Below are 13862 nucleotides of genomic sequence, written 5' to 3' on the forward strand. Positions count from 1 at the left end.
CCTGAGTTTTCCTGGGGCTCCGAAGTGCGTGAGGGTGGAGGCTTCATCCTGGCGTTGTGCTTAAAGGTTTCCTTCCATACTGAGCGAGCTCTGCTTGAGCAGGTGGGGATGTTCTGACAAGCTGTGCCGTCCTGCACAGCTCTGCGGTGTCCTGGGCTGCTTTGCAGTGTGGTTGGAAGACCAAATCCGCGCTACTTCGCATCCATCTTCAGGAAGAGGAGCGATAACTTCGCCCTGCAGCACCAGTGCCTGCTGTTCCTCTGCCCCACAGCTCTGAAAGGGCCTCGAGCATCTTGGCTGTTGCAGGAGACCCGACTGCCTGGGTAAACGTTTCCAGTAGGGCTGGAGAGCTTCCCGAACGCCCTCTTCTCCCTCTGATTTAGGGCCGCTGGGAGGGGAGGGCTGCCAGCTTTGGTGCCAAGCGCGTTGTGCGCTGCCTCAGCCAGATCCTCGCCTAGGAAGCGGCGAATTTGGGCGTCCCTCTTCCGTGGAGGATCCACACGCTCGGGGGGCTGCATCCCAGAGGCATCTTCTGCCTAAATACTGGCAGGGAGCCCTTCCATTCCCTCACTGTTACAGACCGTGAAGGCGTTGGGGGAGCGCAGAGGACAGTCAGGTTTGTAACTCGCAATTAAAATGGAAATTAACTCTCTACAGCTCCGACTATATCGGGGTTGGCCACCAGATGCTACAGGGGACGGCGTAGCTGCATGTTTAACGCTGTATTTAGTCCCTTCAGGTCCTTTCCGAGTACCTGAGGGTCCCCACGTGCTGCTGTGCTGCTGCCTGCTTGTCTGCCATGGCCAAAACTCCTAGCTGTGGGAGGAGAACACAGTAATGCTGCTTGGCAGGAGACACGGCTCACCCCTTAATGCACGTCGTTCGTGCATTAATGCAACGTTCGTGCATTCAGCCGGTGGAAAATGGGCGGGTCTCGAGCTGACCTGCAGGGATTTCTTTTAGGTTTGGTTATTCCCGTGTCACTCTCACAGCTCCTTACTGCTCTGAATCCCATTCTGCTTTTAAATCAGCTCCGTGAGGCTGGCTCCCCATATAACCTCAGTGTTTCCACGCATCTCTGTCTACATTTTCTTGATCATTAAAGCAAGTATTTTTCCTCTACTTTTACACTAGTGCCTCAGCCACGGATTAGGCCCCTAGGATGGTCGCTGCTAGCAGGAGGTGTGCGTTTGGCAGGACTTGAAACGCTGCTTTGAAGACTGAAGTCTGCTCGCAGCGCTGCTTTGCTGTTAAAACCATCTTCGCTGGCCCTTATGGAGAGAATTTTTATTCCCTTTTGTTCTGCTCCATGCTGGGGGGGACTCTCGCCATGCCAATATCTTCCACTGGATGTTGGGAGGAACCTAGCAGGCGCAAATGTTGGAGAGGATGTGTTGAAAATTACCCTGGCAGCAGCCCAGGCATCCTCAGAAGCCAGGAAGGAGGAGACCTCCGGGGCCCGGCCGGGATGCGTCGGCCAGCCCATCGTGCCAGTTCTGCTCTCATGGTGCACGAGGGAGGAGAGAAAAATAACTTCTGCCTTCTTCTGTGCAAGCATTTGGAATATTTGTAGAAGGAGGTGGGGGGAGAATGTGCTTTTTTTTTTTTTCTTCCATTTTTTTTCCCTCCTTCTCTTCCATGCAGATTAATGTGAGGTGTGTGGTGAAATGTTATTTCGCTGCTGCATCTGTTCCCCAGGCAGGTGCTTTGCTCACATTCTTGTGGCAATACATGTGTCCACACTGGCTCTGCGTGCTCTGGGTGCAGGGTTAGAGGCTGGGCTGGTGATAAAGGTATAAAGCTGCTTCACTTGGCTTGGACTGCCTTGTGTAAGGCCAGTCCTAGGTGCTGCTTTCATAAAAATAGCTAAATTAAGAACCTGGGGCAAACCACTCTTCTTGGTTTGTTGGATTTTTTTTTGTGTTAGGGAAGTTTCTGGTAAGTTTTTTCCAGTTTCTTTGTATCCATAGCACTTAAAATGCTCCTAGCTATAAATATCACAGATACCACTTAATGTCTGCTGAAGTTACAGCTGGTGCTAAGTGCCTACTGTTTCTGCGTGATTAGAAACAAGAGGTGCTAATGCAGCACAACGTTAAACAGGAGAAATAACAAAGTTGTATTGCGTTTTTGTTGGGCGAAGGAAAGATTTAATGAGTTCCACTTACTGTTGCTTTATCTTTCCGCAGGGATGTGAAAGCAGGAAATATTCTTCTTGGAGAAGATGGCTCAGTGCAAATTGCAGGTAACTTTTTCCTAACAGGTTTGAAAAAGCTTTGGGCATAGCTGTGTGTCTGAAGAAATGGTTTAACGGGCAAGAGAAACCTACATGGAAATGTTAGCTTCAAGAAGACTCACAGTTGTTTTTTTAAATAAAATTAAAAAAAGTAGAGTTCTGCATGTTGATATCGTAAAATACTGTTCTTTGGAATAATGAATGCCAGCATGATTAAATCCTTTGGCTGGTGGGGCAAAATGAACGTCTTGGAAGCAGCCACGCGAGCAGCTCAGCTGCTGGATCCGTGGACAGAGGTTTTGTCGAGCTGAGAGGTGTGAAACCCCCTGGTGTGTCTGCGCCTGGACCTGCGACTTGGTACGAGGGGCGCGGATTTTCCGCTAGGAGGCAGGCTGTGTTGCGCTGGAAAGTTTTTTAAGGGTAGCTCTTCCTCTGCGGAAGGCAGCAAGTGCTGTTGTGGAAAGACCCAACACCTAAAATACAGGGCTTCTGTCTAAAACCTGAAGCTGCTTTGTTTCCCTTTGCAAGTCTCCCAGGGTTCATAACGCTTGCTGTTATATCTCTAACGAAGTGTAAATAATTCATCCCATGTGGCAGCCGATGGAAGGTAGGGTGTGGCTTCCAAAATGCTTTATACTAATAAAACACTGGAAGGTTTTTCCATAATGGGGCCAAGATGTAACATTTAGGGCTTGTAATTGTACGGAATGCTACATTATATGCTGGGAGAGGCTGTAAATAGCTGTTGCATTAGAGCAGTGCACTGTTATTCCAGCGTTTCAGCCAGCCCAGGAGAAAGCTTCTTGTGTTTCTCTTCCACAAGGGTGCCAGGGCTTGACTTTTAATTAAAGTTTTTATTAAGGTGATAGGTGCCTGTTCATGTATTTTTGTCCGCTGAATAATTTTTAAAGGGTATAATTTATTTGGGATTTGTAGATATTCCCCTGAACCGAGCTGTCTGCTAGTGGCTGGTATGTGCAACACTTAAATGATGAAATCCTTCTCTCTGCATATTCTGTGAAAGCAACCCAGCAAGATGTGCAAAGTTCCCTTTTACAAATTTTTGCTCTGCATAAACATGCATGAGGAGTAATTCTGTAATCTTTCCTGCGACAAAGTAGAAAAACTAAACTCCACCGAGGTCAGCAAGTTCACAGCAGCGGCAGGAAGCGCTTTAATTTCTGTGAAGGCAGCTGATGACTTGAAAGAAACAAAAATAAATGAATGACTGAACGCTAGAGAGGAGCCTGACGTGGACAAACGGTGAACATTTTTTCTGTGGGAATTTCTAACACGTAAGCTTCCTTTCCTCCTGACCCAGGATGAAATAGCAAAGATTCTCGTGGATTTTTTTGAGGAGGAAAAAAAATGGTGGAAGCAAGCCAGCCCAAATAAAATGAGTTTTGTTTTAACACGATCAAAGCACCTGCCTTTGACAATATCAATGCGTCTTATGAATAATTTGGTTGCTAATTGGCTGCCTCAGTTAACATCTGGATGACATCACCGCATTCCCATGGGACAAATGTGTTTAAGTTTCGCTGGAAAGTTACACCACGAGGGGGAAAAATATTGATCAGCTGTGGAATGAAGCCTGAGGTTAAGAGTAAATAGGGCACCTCCCTTGAAGGCGCTGGTTTGTTGTACGTAAAAAATGCAAATAGTTTAATAGGAAAAAACGACTTCGGCGCTCTATAATGGATCCTTTCCCTTTTGTTGTTCCCGTATCAAAGCTGCCCGAAGCTACCAGAGTAGTGGTGGTAAGTTCTCAGTTAGTGTTTGGCCTTTGCAACCTCCTGTTCCTGTGTGCCTGCTGCTGCTTGACACAATTCGGGTCTCTGAAGAAATGCGCATCCTAAATGCAAACGTAAGGAATGCAAATCCTCAACTGCAAATCCTTTGGAACAAAAGAGCTTCTTTTAGGAAGGTTTATAAAAACCGCTTGACCCGTGATGGAGGAAACCCCCCTGCTGGACTATATCTCCACAGCGTGTCGGTGATTTAATTCACATCAGGCACACTTGGGAACCTTCCCTGTACCCAATTCATGGCTGCAATCTTGCCGCAGTATTATACAATTCTGTTTGTGCTCCCTGAAAACTAAAAGCCTCTTTTGCTAATACAGGCTGTTAAGGCTGAGCAGAAAAAGCAACGTGATGAAGGTGTGTCTGACTTCGCTCAGGTTCTGCTTGTAATTCTGAGTTGAGGGATGCACTTTGGCTGTGAAAGCCACTTCAGCAGCGCCAGGAGGTTAAGGCTGGTGCAGGTAATGTGGTGGAGGAGAAATCTCTGAGTTCAGAGGCATTTGCTGAAAGTCCGAGTTCTAAAAATTCCTCTAATGGCCTGCACAAACACCCAGCTTAAAGCTCCTCCCCGGCTCCTAGGACTTGGTATTTTTATTCATGACTATTTTTAACTACTCTCCTTTTCAAAATGTGCATCCACTGAACCAGGGCACAAAATTGCCTTTAGCAGATACCGCTGCCCACCCAGACCTGAACTGAAGCTGGTCCCTTATCCTAAATCACTTCTTTTTTTCATTTTTTTCCAAGGGCACTGGTTTGGGCTTGTGGCTTGGCACCAACTTTTTGGAGCCTGTTATGATTCCAAGCGTATTGCTTTCTCAGCTTGGAGTGTTTCCTTGCTCACTGAATTAATCTGTCTTCTTAAGAGCTGGACTTTCTTTCCCAGATACCATTGTTCTGGGCCACGCTGGCGGTGGTTGCAATGTAAATTGAGATAGCTGCGTTCTTTTGTGTTCCAGCCTCTCCATGGCAATTACTGTATTTTTTTAATCAGAACATAAAACCTCTGTGCCCTGGCATTTACTGGCTCCGTGGAGTCTAAAGGCTCGCATGGGTAAAAACATTCTTGTCGACATAAACTGCATCAGTTCCAGTACTGCAGCATAAAGCAGGAGGCTTCGTCTCACAGTAAGGAAGGTTTAATATTCCTGAGTTTATGGAGCTGTGCAGGTCCTGTAAATTATTGTAAGATGAAGTGACAGGCTCTTGGTAGCCTGGGACGGATGGGAGAGGTAAGCTCTGCCAAGGTGCAGGAGGCTTACTCGGTGAGAACCACACATCAGCCAAGGCTTGATGTTAGGGTCCTACTGAGACTGGGTGCAGAGCAAATCCTTCTTTCTGATTTTAGTCACTGGGATGTTGAACGATACTGTCAAATACTCCTCTGTCACTGAGTGAAGAAACGAGGGTCTGCTGAAGGCTGGCGTGCTCGCGCCAAAAGGGCGCGTGTTCCTGGAAGCCTGGGATTTTTCTGTTGAAGGTATTGTGTTGTTGGCCCTACAGGTTTTAAAATGAGACGGGATTAATACCTGCCCCAAGAGGCCCTTTGCTGGCATTTGTCGTGCCTGCAATTTCCCTTATGGGCGGCGTTGCCTGGTGGCTGAAGGAGATGGAGATCTCACAAAGTCGTTCGGGACTCGCTAATTGATACTGGGCAAGCTGCCTAAGCCCTCTCACTTTATCTATTTATAAAATGGGGATACTTAAGGCCAGGCAAAACTTGTGTAACTGAATTTGTGTAACTTTCCACAAATCCATGCCAGCTTGTCACCAGTTCGCTGTGTTCCTGACTGTTCTTAATTCATTGGACGAAAATAGCGCTCTGCATAAACATCGCGCGATGATGCAGGCAGTGCCATTCCCCCCCTTCGTCTTAGGAAATGGCAACTTCGGGAGATGAAATTGCTTGAGCGAGGGGCAGGGCACGGATCTAACTCGGGGAGAGGAGTGCTGCTTGCAGGGCTGGCTTGAGCGACCAGCGAGTGCTCCATCACTCACACCTCTGAGCCTCTTCAGCTGTTCAAAAAAGGGCAAAAAAGGGTTTTCCTAGTGGCTGGGGAGGAGTTTTGGTGCCTCCCCTGCAGCAGCTTGATGTGAAGTAACCTATGCTTCGTGTTGCGTGTCATATTGGGGTTTCCTGAAGAGGTGTTTCAACAACCAAGTAACGTAACCACTTGTGAACTTCTCCAAGGGCAGCGTCTTCGTGTGCTTCGTCACCCCTGAGTTACTTTGTGCAGCATTGGCGTATCTTCATTAACGTGCAGCTGGGGCTCGGTTTCAGAAGCGATTTGTGCGTTTACTTAGTAGAGAGATTTCATTAATCTTTTATGTACCCTGATATTATTTTTGCAAGAAGACTAAACTGATGGTGACGCATATAAAAATAAAGCTGTCGTTGATTAGAAATGTGTGTGAGTGTAGAGCTTTACCTTTCCAAAGGAGAATTTGGGAGAGCAAGCCCCTTAGGGCAGTGAGGAGGGCTCACAGCAAGCTCCCCACCCTGGACTTGAGGAGAGCAGACTTGGGCCTCTTCAGGGCTCTGCTTGGTACAGTACCATGGGCCAAAGCCCTGGAGGGAAGAGGGGCCCAAGAAAGCAGGTTAATATTCAAGGATCACCTCTTCCAAGCTCAGGAGCGACACATGCCAATGGGATGGCAAAAGGAAGTCAGGCAAAAACACCAGGAGGCCTGCAGGGGTGAACAAGGAGCTCAAAATCAGACACGGAAAGGAGGCCCACAGAGGGTGGAAGTAAGGATGGGTGGCCTGGGAGGAATACAGAGACATTGAGCAGCCAGGGATCAGGTTAGGAAAGCTAAAGCCCTGACAGAATTAAATCCAGCCAGGGACATCATGGGCTACAAGAGAGGCTTCTTATAGGTACTTTGGTGATAAAAGGAAGACTAGGGAAATTGTGGGCCCTCTCCAGAAGGAAACGGCAGGCCTGGTCACCAGAAGGCTGAGGTACTTAATGACTCTTTTGCCTCAGTCTTCACCGACAAGAGCACCAGCCACATAGCCCAGGCCACAGAAGGCAAAGGCCGGGACTGGGAGAATGCAGAGATGTTGTAGGATCTCTGTAGGGGGTGATCAGATTCGAGACCAGCTAAGGAACCCAAAGGTGCACAAGTCCATGGGACCTGATGAGATGCATCCATGGGTCCTGAGAGAACTGGTGGATGCAGTTGCTAAGCCTCTGTCCATCATATTTGAGAAGTCATATTTGTCCATCATATTTGTCTCTGGAGCCAGGCTGAGGGAGTTGGAGTTGTTCAGCCTGGAGAGGAGAAGGCTCCGGGGAGACCTCACAGCGGCCTGCCAGGGCCTAAAGGGGGCTGCAGGAGAGCTGGGGAGGGACTCTTGGTCAGGGGGTGTAGGGATAGGACAAGGACTAATGGCTTTAAACTGAAAGAGGGTAGGTTTAGATCAGATATTAGGAAGAAATTCTTCACTCAGAGGGAGGTGAGGCCCTGTCCCAGGCTGCCCAGAAGAGCTGTGGCTGCCCCATCCCTGGCAGTGCCCAAGGCCAGGCTGGATGGGGCTGGGGGCAGCCTGGGCTGGTGGGAGGGGTTCCTGCCCATGGAAGGGGGTTGGGATTAGATGGGCTTTGAGGGCCGTTCCAACCCAAACCATTCTGTGATTCTATATTTACAGATCCAATAGCACCATATGACCATGCAGTCTTCAAAGGAAAATAAGCTTTTTACTCTTCACTAATCTTCTTTCCTCTGCTGTCTTACCAACCTGCTACGTTCCCTGCAGAAAATTGCCATTTACCACTGCCTTCATCATCTTCTCGTCGGGCTTTATTCACTGTCAGCGCTCTAACAGCCTGAGGTTTGCAGAAGAGCACACAATACGACTGCAGCTAATTTTTGATGGCGAGCAACTGCACAAGAAGCAAGGTGCTCAGTGAAAGAAACGCTTAGTGCTGTCTTCTGAGTGCTTTTTTTTTTTCTTGCTTGAGGAAGCACAGTATCTTGGTTGTCTGAGTTTAAAAACAGCTCTGAGTTGTTTGCAGTCAAGGTGGGTTTATGCTGTTCCACACCCGTAGAAGTTGGGAATTGCTGTTTTAGGGTCTGATTCAAACCCAGCCAGCTCTCAGGAGCCTTTCTGATCTCAATACCCTTTGGTCCTGGCTCCTAGTTACTTTAGTGCACAATGTCTTTTTTGCCCTAGTGGTATAGCTAGGTACAGTAACAGGTATGTTGACTTAATTCTTAAGTTAATGTTAAAATATCAGGTGCCCAAGGCTGACTTCTTTTTAGCGGCTGACTTTTAGATTTGAATAAAACAATCTAACCTGTGATAGTGCAAAATTCTGTTTTCCTGACCCACAGCAGCCCAGGTGCGTGTTGCAGTGTGGTCCTGGCACAGCATTCGTGCCTTGTGATTTGTTCAGACTGGGTCTTCTGTGACGCTGAGGAGTAAGAGGAGATTGTCCTTTTGGTTTTTGCATTTCTCAAGTGGCCAGAACTTGAGGTTTGGCAAAGTGGATACCATAGTAGCAGGAATTATTGCCTAATACCATACTTCTTCAAACTTCGCTGCCAGCATAGAGTTTTGCAGGCAGCGGGGTTATGAACACGTGCAGTTTCTACTGCAAAAAGCAGAATTTGCCATATTTCCTGCAAAGCCTGCACCAGCAGCTGCTGCAGTCCTTTTCAGGTATCGCCATGACGAGGCAGCGTAAAACACAAGCTGCCAAAGAGCACAGATGAGAACACTTGTGAGCTACCATACCTCTTGAATTGCATGACTTTTCTCCACTCCCTGGGGTTAAATTCATTTGCAATGCTCTAGCTCTGGTTTAACCTTTGGGGAGGGAAGTGTAACAGGGGCAGCCCCCAGTAATTTAGGAGCTTAGGCAGAGAGAGAAGGAGGCGCAGATCGTATCAGCTGCTCAGAAGTGAGGGCTGAACCCTAACTTGTGGTTAGGATTTTAATTTATTGCTTTCCAGATATTTCCCGAGAGCAAACGCGTTCTTATCTTAATAGCTGGGGCTCGGATAAAGTCAGTGAGATGTCATTTGAGAAAGCTGTTTCAAAGTCATTCCTTACAGCCGGGTAGCCCAGGCTGGTTGTGCCAGTTTTAGCCCACTGCAAATGAGGGGAATTGATTGGGAAAACACTGAATAAATCAACCACGTAATGGAATACGATTTAATTCCTTTTAAGCTTTCTGCAGACCTCAGCTGGCAAACGTAGGGGCGCGATTCCAGCCTGGAGTTTAGAAACTCGGCCTCGTGTTTGATGTGAAATGCGGTGAATGCTGCGTGTTTTTACTGCTTTTGCTTTGAGTGGCATTTCCTTTACTCTCAGAATGAGTGCATGGAAAGTCGAGGTAAGATAATGTCCACGAGCTGAAATAGAGCCCATCACAATAGCGCGCTGATGGCACTCGGACAAGTTCCTATTAGTATTTTCTTTATTTAAAATAACTTCTGATTGTTCTTGTGTTTAGAACAATAGGTCTTGCAAGGCTCTCCATAATAAAGGGTAAAGTGCAAGTAATTTTACTCCGGGCTTTTCTGGAAGCTCTTTCAGTTTCTAAGAAAAGCAGGGATGAGATGCATGCGTGGAAAAGCCAAAGCACTGTTGCAGGAAGCAGATCTAGTGGGTTTCCAGAGAAATATAGATCACAGTGCCGCCAGCAATAGACATTCATCTAGACAACACTAAAAATTCCAGGCTAGCAGCAATATGGGATGCCTCCAGGAAGAGGGAATGGGACAGAAAGGCACATCTGGAAGAAGCTGGACCCTAATTGTAGGCGATTGGTGCAAACGCAGGATTTTAGCCCTGCAATTTCAGTGAAACCTTCTGTTCTTTAATGCAAACCTTCAATTATTGATGTTTGGTTTTTTAGTGAGTGCTGCGTTCGTGTCCTTGGAAGCCTCTAATCTAGGGGAGCTGGAAGCTCTCGGCGTGTTATTATTATTCCGAGGGATAATTTCATTTCTCAGTATTGAGAGGTCGGTGAGAGGGGCCTCGCTGCACTGCTGCTGTGGGGCAGGGGGAAGCTTGGCCCTGTTCTCGCTTGGATGCTGTTGCTTGCAGATCTGAAAAAGACATCTTTTGTAGCAGCTGATTTCTCAGGGTACGCCATCCTTAAGTCATGGTGTAACTCCACGGCTCCTCTGAGCAAGTCCTGGACAGTTGCAGTTAAATGTCAGCAGCTGAGTTGTGTTTTCAAACCAAAATAATGTTCTGTTGTTACGTAAAATAACCCCTGGAGTTCGGACTCACCCTCCAAGCCTGTCATCAACCTCAAAAACGGCATTGAAGATCGTGATTGCTTTTAAAAATAAAAAATAGAAACGGGGGGAAGGGAGTAAAACTGAGTTGTAGAGACTGACTTGTTGTAGGTCCATAATTCTGCAAGGCATAAGCAATGTTGTTTAGAGCGGATCGGGAGGAAATACTTTTAGTTTGTGTTTAGTTCCCCTGTCACCTGACTAATTTTGTTTTTAGTCAAAGGAAAGTCTCCTGAGCGGCTTGGTTGCCAAATCTTTTGTAATGCTTTATTTTGAACAAACGTATTATATCCTATTGCTGTCCCTGCGCCCTCCTGCTGCTGTTTGCAGCTCTTGTTTTCCATATCAGTCTTAATTGGGAAAGCATCGGTGTCATAGGTTTCATATAGAAGAATGATTTGTGATTTTGTTGTAAAAAAAAGAATTACTGGTGAATGCACAGTGCGTCTTCGAGCATCCTGCAGCTTGTGAAAAACGTTTTAAGTGAGGGAACCCTGTGCAGGGTGAGAATTGGTGTCTGCAAGGCATCCCCTGTGAGGGTCAGGCATGGTAAGTAGTCAGAACCTGTCCTGCTAAAGCACTGAGCATCTCCGCGATGGAAGATTACCAAGCAAAGCACGTTCTGGTAACAGGAGATCCAAACCAGGGGACTGACTGATGCCTCCACCCTGCAGGATGCTGTCGTGACAGTCAAATGTTACAAGCTCCGGGAGATTTTTATGCGTTGACTTCTTTTGTTCAGAAAATCTTTCCTTGCTGTAAATATTAGCAAGACACTAATGAAGCTCAGTAATTCGTTACGTATGTACACAAATGCAAATAAAGCAAGGACTGTCAGAGGCAGGTTTGTGCACCAGCAGGTCTGCCAGGAGAGCGAGGGCGGGCTGTGATGTGTCCAGTGGGCTGTAATGGAAAGTGGAATTTTCCTCTCCACCAGCCAGCCCCGAACGCTTTGCTCTCCCGAGTAATTGGATGGTCAGCTACAGAGTATTCATCTACCAGCACTCTTTGCTAACTGTTGATTATTCTTCATTAGGAAACTCCTCATGCATAACCGCGAGGTCTGCTACTTGATAGATGGCTGGGAATGTGGGGGGAGATGGGGGACAGCCCTTCAGCTTGCTCAGGATGTGTTCTTAACAAAGTCTCATTTGTTCGCTTTTCAGACTTCGGCGTTAGCGCGTTTTTGGCCACTGGTGGTGACATTACCAGAAATAAAGTCAGGAAAACCTTTGTGGGCACACCTTGCTGGATGGCGCCAGAAGTTATGGAACAGGTGAACCGTTTTTCCTAGCATCTTCTTAGCTGATCTGCACCTGGAATTCCCCGTTGTCCGCAACGGCCATATTTACTTCAGCCTAAAATGATAATTTTGCATCCTTTAAGGCTTCCTTAAAACCACAGAATTGTCTTTAGGTATGGCTACTGCTGCTAGGTTCGTACTGTGGATTATTCAGAGTTCAGTAGCTTCTTGCCCTGTTGCTTGTCTCGAGGGTTGTACCCCAGGTAAGTATGAGGCAGCTCAGCAGTTGCATAAAGACGATTAACCTGCCCCTCCCTCATGCCTGAACGTGAGGTGGAATATAAATAGTTTCACACGTGGTAAATACGCACATACCCAGTCAGGTAACGTGCTCTTCTGCGTTGGCAAATACAAAAATTTGAGGTAGGAAATGGCAACTTCTCCGAGCGGGGAGTTACCACAGCAAAGTTACGCACAGTCGACTTCGAGCTTTTCAGTTTCTCTTGGCTTACGAGAGCCCAGACTGTAAATATTGAGGAATGCTCGCCTCTCCCCCTTCCTCTTCTGCTTTTTTGGCTGGCTAATAGATGTCATACTTCCTGTTGGGTGGAGGTATGTCACTTTTTGTCCTCTCCTACTTGTAGACTAAACTAGAGGGGTAAGCTTTGTCTGCGCGGCTACTGATGAAGGCCACCTGAAAACTTTGTTGAATCTAAAGCGCTGCTGCCCATTGCTGAACAAAACCAACAAGCAAACTTCCAGCGAGGCCTTTTGTAGCAGCTGTTTATTGCATTGCTGTCCGGTGCCATAGACATTCTGAGAAGTGTTCCTCATCGTCTTAACAAGTTTGACAGAGAGCCGGGCTCAGGGTTTCAGTTTTGGCATGTGCACCAAGCGAAAATACAGCAATCTAAATGCTTTTCCAAAATATTTTTGTTACAAAGATTCCTGGAAGAAAAAAAAAGGAAAAACATTGTTTTGGTAAAATAAACCTGGCTTGTAACTTTTTTTCTTATTACTTGCAATAAAATACTTTAGGAGAATTTGAATAAGACCCCCATGTATCTGTAATGAAATGTAGCTAAAACAGTGGGAGAGTTCTAGTACATTTTTTTCCTATACCTAAAACTTCCTGAGAAATTGAATTCATTCTGGAGGGGTTTAAATATACTATTTATGAAGGGCTTTTTCACTGTTCGGCCTTTTCAGTGACTCCCCATTGCAGCTTTGCAGGGCCGATGTGTTAAAGCACTCCTGCTACCTCCTCGAGTCTAACACCACAGGGCACGAGGCACGTTCCCCGAGTCAGGAGCTGTCTTTGGGAACTCGCTTGTGAACTGCTCTGCCGTCACATACTTCTGGATTTTCTTGTTGCATTGATCTTAAGAGGGGGAAGAGAAAAAGTAAATAAAAATAGCACATTCAGTGTTCCTAGAACTGGATCGGAGTTGCCCCTGCTTTTCTTTCTTTTGTGTCAGTGCTGCTTCTTGTGCTGCAATCAGCAAAGGACTGGGGGGAAAGAAGAAACAGCTTTTTTTTTTTTTTTCTGAGAAAAGGGATGTTTTTGATGGGGCAGTTGTTTTCCAAGGAGGCAGTTTTGTGACTTCTGTGAGGGTGCACATCAAATTTGTGAATGCTAGACGGTAAGGAGGCATTTTGAGTGCTTCTGTGAAATCGTTGTGCCCATTTATATCATCCTGCTGCTTTCCAGCAGGTGTCACTCTGAGCCATTGTATCCAACCAGGGGAAAAGAAAGGGGTAGCTCTAGGTTAGCCTTCGGTCTGTAGATTTTCTTGATTCCATCTGTTTTATTTCAACGTCGTTAAGGAGCTTTAGCACATTAATACATGATGGCCTGGTATTGTCTTTTAATGTTCATTTGGTGGATTTATGGCCAAAAAAAATTTGATGAGGGAGAATAGATGATAAACTAACTGCAGGATGGTGACTAATACATATTGGATAGATGTTAAGGTGGACTACTATAGGCAGATTTGAATTTCATAGATTTCATTTGGAAGCAGGATTCTATGGTACAATGAAAATACTAATCAGTTAAAATGGGGAGCTGTACAGTGCAGAAATCTGAGATCAGCTGAAAGATGAAGACAAAAAATGTGCCAAAGTCGTTCTCAAAGCCTAAAAATGGTGTAAGGAAATGTCACTTCGTAAAACTTATGGCATATTTCCTCATCTACTGCGTTCTTATAAATAATACGAGATCTCTGTAGATCTTGTTTAGTTTAATTATTTGAAATCCATTCATAACAATGGCTTCCATAAGCTCCGTTTCAGGAAGTCTTTCAAGCTCTTAAGGCTCGTG

At 46.3% G+C, this 13862-nt stretch overlaps 1 protein-coding gene across 2 annotated transcripts in view; it reads left to right on the plus strand.

The window, feature by feature from the left end:
* OXSR1 (oxidative stress responsive kinase 1) overlaps positions 1–13862 on the plus strand; it is an 87248-nt gene that overhangs the window by 50957 nt on the left and 22429 nt on the right. For both annotated transcript variants that reach the window (XM_040546751.1, XM_040546752.1), the window contains exons 5-6: positions 2190–2245; positions 11463–11572. In XM_040546751.1, coding sequence (XP_040402685.1) covers positions 2190–2245; positions 11463–11572 — 166 coding nt within the window. The remainder of the gene's footprint in view (positions 1–2189; positions 2246–11462; positions 11573–13862) is intronic.

The sequence above is a fragment of the Cygnus olor genome, chromosome 2 (genome assembly GCF_009769625.2).
Source record: "Cygnus olor isolate bCygOlo1 chromosome 2, bCygOlo1.pri.v2, whole genome shotgun sequence".
Lineage (NCBI taxonomy): Eukaryota > Metazoa > Chordata > Aves > Anseriformes > Anatidae > Cygnus > Cygnus olor.